Source organism: Micropterus salmoides, unplaced genomic scaffold (assembly GCF_014851395.1).
Source record: "Micropterus salmoides isolate LMB-PRFRI ecotype aquatic unplaced genomic scaffold, ASM1485139v1 Ms_hic_scaffold_4095, whole genome shotgun sequence".
Lineage (NCBI taxonomy): Eukaryota > Metazoa > Chordata > Actinopteri > Centrarchiformes > Centrarchidae > Micropterus > Micropterus salmoides.
The window spans coordinates 27,072-35,043 of record NW_024043479.1 but is presented as its reverse complement, the minus strand read 5'-3'; the positions used below and the strand labels follow the sequence as shown (position 1 = coordinate 35,043).

The following is a 7,972-nucleotide window of genomic DNA, read 5'->3' as shown; positions in this document are numbered from 1 at the left end:
AAGCAACAAAGGAAAAATTACAAATCTAAAATGTCTGATCAACTGTAATCTTTTTAACATTAAAGTCAAAATTAATTTTTGAAACCTTTACAGAGGAAGCTGATGGAGTCCCTGATCACAGCTCCCTACACTACATGTTGGGTCTCAACCTTCCCTTTGACAACCAAGACACTGCTGAGGGCCAGGAGAGTATCAAGACCATGGTCAATGCCATCCGCAACAAGCTGGTACAACAGGTGAGAAAAGATCACCTAATTAATGAAGACGATTCAAAGTAATTTACCTCCTTTCCACTAGAGGGAACACTTGGTTTTGAGTGCACATGGAGATAACTGGGATTAACACAATTTTGCAGTGAATAATATGGTGTATTTGTTTATATGTGAGTGTGGTTCTCACTGTTTGTCTTTCTTTCATGCACAGGGTCCCTGTCACATTGAGCTGCATGCAGCACTGGACATAATAGCCAGCTCTCAGCAGAAACTGGGAGAGAAGTTCACAACTTTCTATCTCCCCAACTGTGATAAGCACGGCTTCTACAAGGCCAAGCAGGTGAGAATTTTAGGACTTCACAAAAAAGAAAAAATCATCCCCCCTGTTGAGAGAGATTCGTCCTTAACTACCGGGTGACTTATTCATGTGGTTTCCCCATCTCTGTTTCTCTTCCAGTGTGAGTCATCTCTGGTTGGGCCACCCGCTCGCTGCTGGTGTGTCTCTTCCTGGAATGGGAAGAAGATCCCTGGATCGAGTGACCTGCTGGGTGACTCAGAGTGTCATCAAGAAGTCGCTTACTGAAGGATGGACACTGTTGTCACTTATAAACACGCTCACACACACACACAGGCACATACATAAACACACGTAGACACAAGCAAACGTGTGTCATAACTTAACATCCGGTAAAAGTGTAAATCAACATGAAACCACCTGATGAACTGACAAATGTAACATCCTATTTCAGAGGAGAAAATTTCCTCTCATTTTATTTACATGATGTATGTATCAAGACTTATTTATTCAGTGCTTGTATATTCTTTCTAACATTAACCATTTGTCATTTTTAGATATTTTATATGTTTGCCTATTTTTTGTGATTGTAAATAGGGCGACACTGTATACATTTGTGTTTCTGACTAAATAACTCCATTGCTCAAAACCACAGGTCCAAAGTTCTGCCAAGCCCATTTCAGTCTTCAGGATCTTTTTTTTTTTATTCATTCAAAACTGGAGTTGTGCACAGCACGAAACAACACAGCCGCTCATTCATTCAACATTGTTGACATTGTCTGAATGTATCTCCATTGGCGTTTCCTCAATGGGTATTGGGGGAAATACTTAAAGTGCCGCAAGTATGTGCTCGGTGGCCACGCACAAACATATCAGGACTCATCCAAGCCACCGTGAGGTTTGGGATAGGTTGTTCTGCATTTGTCTACCTCTACTAGTCTCTGCAGGTCCACAGGTTTAGGATTACTGAGGGCTCTTCTCAGCTACACCTTTCTCATATTAGAGACTTTTTATTTGTCTTTTTTGACCCATCGCATCTATTCAAGTATTTATTATGATTCACTCATGTATTTATGCTTTTGTTTGCTTTTGAGCTTGTGTGCAATGGGATAAATTGTTTGTGAGGAATGCTGCTATTTCATTATTGGTTTTATGGAAACAATGTAATATTCTTCTAATTCTGTGGATGTGTATTACAATTAAAATGTTATTTCATCATGATGGGGTCATGTGTGAATGTGTTTTTCCGCATCCAAAATGGTGTTTCAAACACACTCAAAACAAGAGAAGATGAAGATAAGTAAAAATGAAAATGCAATACCTGGATAACTTTATACTGCCTTTATTAAGTAAAAATAGACCTCTGAGGGTTGCATTGTTCATGCAAATAGTGTATTTACTCAAACCAAGGCAAGTGATGAAAATGATCACCGGCTACACAGAGATCAGAGATAATGGTTTGTGGCCTTTATCCCAGAAATTCAGCTTATGCAAATTGACAACAAAACAGTAACAACCACAGTACAGATTAAGGGAATTGTCCCTCTTTCTGTGGCTTGAGATCCAGCATAAAAAAAACTTAATACGCACTGTAGTGTTCGAGCTGCACAGTCCAGTCCAACTCCCAGAGGAGCAGGACGCGACCGGAAGAAATGGAATTCATAGGAATAGGAATTCATAGTAAGGCACTGCATGCTTAGTCTGAAAGACATATTCATACATACATACATTTTATGGTTGTTGTTGACCCCCCACAATGTCCTCGTAACAAATCACAAGCATACAAATTATGATTACACATCACAAGCGTGTACACATGTGCAATGCCGCTTAATTGTGCGTAAATGAAGAGCACTCTCATCAATGTTTGTGACAGGTACGAATGTCTCCGCGTTTTATAATCAGAAGAGGGCTTCTGAGATAAAGTGTTTCCTCTTCTCAGAAGCTGTCCTCGTTGGGTCAGAGACAAACAGCTTATGAAGAATCCATCCATCGCAGAAATGTTCTGACTGTATCTGTGACACGGAGGCTTTTTCCTCCTGGTACTCTTCCTCTGTTCTCCATGCTCTGCCTCAGAAAAGGTCCCGCAGGCAGCCAATAGAAACATCCATAAATCGGCTGAGCCATCTCTTGTCCCTTCTCCAAATATCCTCAGTGTCTCCATTTGTTTACAATTCTCCTTGCTCTCACTCCCACCCTCCCTCCCTCCATCCAGCTCTGCTCCTATTGGCTCTCGGAGTTGTAGTACTGGGCGTCTCCTCGCTCCTTCCCATCAAAACCTGGCAAAGGCTGCCCATATTTGTCCACACACCAACAGAAGCCTCGCTTTCTGCCTTTGGATGGACGGCACTGAAAGTGAAGAGGGGACAAGGTGAAGGGGGGGAAGACAAATGGGGGATTGGGGGGTAATGTGCAATGTGCAAATCCAGATGAATATACAGCATTACAGGTAATAAGCCACTTTACTCAATGAAGTAGAACAGCAATAGTTAAGAGGCATTAATGGTCAGATTGTGCTGAGTAGACGCAGCCTTGGTTATCCAACACGCTGTGGTATTTTGAGCTGCTTTTATGGTCTACCTCCTGTTACACACACATATAGAGACCTTTAAGGTAAACAGAAACCTGGTAAAATATTTGCTTAGCCCCGTTTGTGAACAACTGAGAACCAAGATCTATTTTCAGAAGCTGGTGGCCAGTGCGAATCATCTGTTGCTGATTATACCCCACTGCTCCAAATTATGGGTACTACAAATGACTTACAGAGTCTGTGGAGCTACCCAAGGGCTGTTATTTTACTGCCAATTTTACTAAAGGTCAACCTCCACTCTAGTAAAACATGCAGCCATTCATTTCAAGGGCTAAAGTAACTGTGCTGCTGCTCCACAAAGGAGTCAGAGCTGATCAGGAAGGAAGACATCCGGATTTAGTTCAATATTTCAGAGGGGGTTTGACTGAGAGGCTGAGCTGAGCTGAAGTAGGACTCCATTGTTGTCAGATCACCGTTGAATAGGAAATACAATAGATCATGCCATGTGTTGAATTTTAAAAACTCATATATTATCTTCACAACATTTTGTGTGAACATAAGGGGTTTAAAATGTTGGCTGTACACAAAAGTATCACAAATTGTTTGGTAAAGAAAACAGTGATCAAAACTAAGCAGTTTACTGAAAAAAAGTGCATCTGCTTCCAGCATTAAATCTGTCCTGGGTAGTTTTTTTTCCTCTAAAAGAACATTTACTGTTATTAAGAGCTGTAATAAGAGATGTTTTTACTTAAAATCATGCAAACGTCCAAATTAAACTGACCAACATAAAATATCTGCCACTCCTTCAGCGCCTCAGGGCTCAGTGCAGTACACTAGGTCCATTCTACATAAACAAAGACAATAAGCCTGCCGTTGTGGGGCTGGTTATGAGATGATTGCGGGTCAAGGAGAACACTTCCATTAAGCAGGAGGGACTGATATGTTATAAGAAAAGCTGCCTCGGTGATGCAGTGGCGCGGGAGCCCTAAGTGCCTCCATATGAATGCGTCAGAACCACTCATTTATTACAACCCGATCGTGGGTGAACCATGTGAGCGTGGGGATAGCTGCAGCTCTATTTTTGTGTTTGCTTCTCAAAAGTCCAGCAATTATGGGGGGAGTGCATCGGTTGCCGGTGGCCACCTTGACGTCTGTCTCCCTGGGAGGGTTCCCATTAAAAACGGCCATCGTCCCGGCCGTCAACCCCACTGGGGTTTGGCCCCTGTGGTTCCTGTCTCCAGTGCCAGTGGCTAGGGTCTACCTCACTGGTGTGGTGGTGCAGTGATGAGGCTCTAATAACTACCAATGAATACAGGAGGACAGCTACAAATCTGTAATTGTGCTGCGCGAGCCCTGAAGTTTGAGTCACTAGACTTCAGCAGTTAATCTTTGTTAATGCAACATGTAAAAAGGGAAATGCTGGTTTCCTTTTTACAGCCCTTCAAGATTGTAAACAAGTTTTTATCAAGCAGATGTTTGAATAATGTGCAGCCTCTCATGAAATTGATGCACAAATCTATATTTTAGTGATTTTAGAATGTGCTTTTTTTTACCTGCTTTTTCTTATAGAAGCCCTTCTTGTCACAGTTAGGTATGCGGAAACCTCTGGGGTTGAGAATGTCTGAAATCTTGAGGCTGCTGAGAATGCTCTCAATCTCTCTCCGACAGGGACCCTACAGGTGAGGGAACACATAGGCAGTTAGTGTACTTTCTCCAGTTCTTAAACATCTCCAGCACAAACTTCAAGAAAAATCAGAGTGCAGCTGATGTTGTTAGCACATGCTATTTCGTTTTGCAGTGTGATTTTGAGATGAACTCTGTTTTTTACTAAAGATGTTAACAAAGCTGACTCACGCTGCATCACACACTGCTCCGCTATAATACCTAAACAATGGTGGCTGCGATATCAAAGGGGCGACGGATGAGAAAGTAATTCATCTGACCGACTTGTAGTGGCTTAACAGTTTACGAAATCTGCTTAGAACTCTTATGCTTTACACAAAGAATGGGGGATAAAGTGAATTCAAAGAGCTCAAAGAAGGAGCCAAAAGGCTTGTCCTCAAGTCCAACTACTCCAGTCACTAATCAAAGCAACCAGTCAAAGCCCATTACTAGTGTGTGCTCACTTCCCTGGCCAAAGACTAGATCAAAATAGCAGCAGGGCTTCCCAACAGGCACTCACATAGGCCAATCCATCATTCGCTGGCTCCCAATACACCCGGCACGCGGACGCCTTGTGGCCAAACAACCGCCTGACCCAGGTCAGCCGCAGGGCCATCGTACCCGCTCTCTGCCATGCCATTCTACTGCTCACGATGCCTGCCAACCATCAGCACCACTACCCAAAACATTTCATCACCCGCAGGGGGAGAAAAACACCAAAACACAGAGGAAGAGGAGAAAAACATTCCTCCAGTATGGTCTGAAGACAGTAAAATATTGGTTGTGGTACTTACATACTCAGGCTCCTGTTTGGTCTCTAGAGAGAAGTTTTGTTGGTCTGTGATGAGTCGTCCCGGGAGCTCCTCCATTTTAAAGCTCTGGCTTCTCTTCTGCTGCTCCCTTCTCAGGACCTCTGATTTGGTAGAGGGGAAAAAGGATGGAGTGGAGGTCTCGGGGTTGCACGGGTCTGTGGGTGCTGTACGAGGTTTGAAGGCCTGAGCCGGTGGAATTCCTCTCCTCGTCCTGGGTCTCAATATTGTCTGCTAAAGTTTCAGAACAAGATGTTTATTTACACAACAGTACACTAGGATATAATATTACATTTAAGGAAGTTTGTTGTTTGTTTTTTTTGCTGGATTTCTGAATGCTGATTCAGACATAATGATTTTTTTCAAAAGCATTTCCTGAGATGACAATCTGCAAGATGACAACCACCACTTGATTCCAAATATGTCTGTACCTTAAACCTTGACTCCCTGTAGTCCCTTTCCCTTATGAGTACAAGCTAAGTAGTTACACTATCTCAGGGTAGACAAAATCAGTCTAATCTGAAAATCAGCATTTAGTCTTTGCTAATGGCTTTAGCGAGGTCCGGATCTTCAGCCTGAGCGGAACACCTTGAGTTTCACCTCTCCTTCAAACAATCAAATTCTTACTAGGGCTCTAAAATCTTATGCTTCAACCTGTCTCATCTTCCACATTCTCTTCCCATGAATGAAGAGAGGTTGTGAAATCAATTAGCGTTTTCAGCTGGATGTAGTCTACTGCTCTCATTGTATGTCACTTGATTATCACTTGTGCATCACAATAGACACATCCCCAAAATTGACATAATAAATTTCTAACTACTGCTCTGCTGCTTATCACCACGTCTGACTTTTTGTTTAAGCTTGTAACAGATAAACAAATAAATAAATAAATAAATAAACTGTACAGTTATTGCACATTGATGCGTGTATACAACTCTTTAAAAACGTTATTCGTCGTTAATAAACAGTTATAAATTATCTAAAGTGCGCAGGTGACGCATAGGCTATAAGAAAGTGCACGCACAAAAACTACCTGGCAGTTCGTTGACTGGAGGTGTTGGTCTGGGGATAAATCGCTTATTGGTAGCGTTTGCACAAATCCCCCGTCCCTCCAGTAGAGCCTGCAGAGGTTTCGTCTCTCCGGGCTGATGCTGACAAGTCAGTCCGGAGCCACATTTCCCGGTGTACACGCCGCACGGCTGGCCGAAGCTCAGCGCGCAGGTCATGCAGCAGCCGCAGCCCGGTTCGCGGATTTTCTCGGCGCAGTCCTTGGGTAAAGGCTTGCACAAAAGCCGCGCTCCAGCATCACATGGCTCGCATTTGATAACCGGTCCGACCGCACCTGACCTCCGGGTGAACGACGCCAGAACAAAAGTCATGCAAAATGCGCGAAAGCAGGAATCCATTGTGGCGTCTGAGAGCATATGTGTTGTCAAAGTGAGGAGCCGTTCTACTGTGGTGACTTTTCACTGGGCAGCTTCTCTCTCATTCACATAAGGCCGCCGGCCAAAACATCTCAATATATAGACCCCAGTGACTGTAGTCACACCCCCGAATAGCTTGTGGTCTACTGATGAATTGCCTCGACGGCCGTTTAAAGCCATCAGGGCAATATGACGGGGCTTTTACAGACCATTAGAATAACATGTACGGCATGGCTCTTTTAATTTATTTTGAATAAAATAAAAGTGGATCAACTTTTTAGCCAACTTTTTAGCTGGCGGTTTTAGTTATGGTAATATTCCCGAATTCATTTCCATATTTAATGCATTTGTCAAGGACATAATCATCGCCTACCACCCAAAAGAAAAACATACACAAATGTTTTTAATGTATGAACTCTCAGTTTGAAGGGCCCACACACGAGTAGGTCCAAGCATCTGCCGTGCATAGTTTCATTCATAGGGGGCGCCATTTGTGTGTGTGTGTGTGTGTGTGTGTGTGTGTGTGTGTGTGTGTGTGTGTCGGACATTTAGATCTTTCTCGTCCAGCTCTAATAATCTTACAGTGGATTTAAGAGGCTTAAATGGCCTCTGCTATGCTTATGTGCATTTTTTCCATGTTTGCATGTGTGTTTAGTGTTGTTACTTGTAAGTGTGTAAGTGTGTTTATGTACTAGTGTTCACAGGAGTATAGCCTATGTGTGTGCGTGTGTTTGCCTGTAGCCCAAGAAGCTGCTTCACATGACCCTGCATGACCTGTTTAAACGCATAAACTGTGACCAATCCATGGATAAGATGATTATTTTCAGCTTTGATGCATTATAAGCCACAACAGTGCAGCCCTGCAACAGAGGCCATATTAAATAATAGACAAAAAAACGGTGGACTGAGTACATTTACTCAAGTACTTAAGTACACTTCTGTGGTACTTGTATGCCTACTTTACTCCCCACTTCATTCTCCCCTACATTTTAGAGGCAAATATTGTACTTTGCACTCCACTAAGTTTATTTGATAACATA

At 42.8% G+C, this 7,972-nt stretch overlaps 1 protein-coding gene and 1 pseudogene across 1 annotated transcript; one reads left to right on the top strand and one right to left on the bottom strand.

The window, feature by feature from the left end:
• Positions 1-12: 12 nt before the first annotated feature.
• LOC119887259 (insulin-like growth factor-binding protein 1) lies at positions 13-1,725 on the top strand. The gene is made up of 3 exons (XM_038698134.1): positions 13-236; positions 424-552; positions 670-1,725. The coding sequence occupies exons 1-3, from the start codon at positions 135-137 to the stop codon at positions 793-795; spliced, it is 357 nt and encodes a 118-aa protein (XP_038554062.1). The 5' UTR covers positions 13-134; the 3' UTR covers positions 796-1,725.
• LOC119887258 lies at positions 1,202-6,985 on the bottom strand (annotated as a pseudogene).
• Positions 6,986-7,972: the final 987 nt, after the last annotated feature.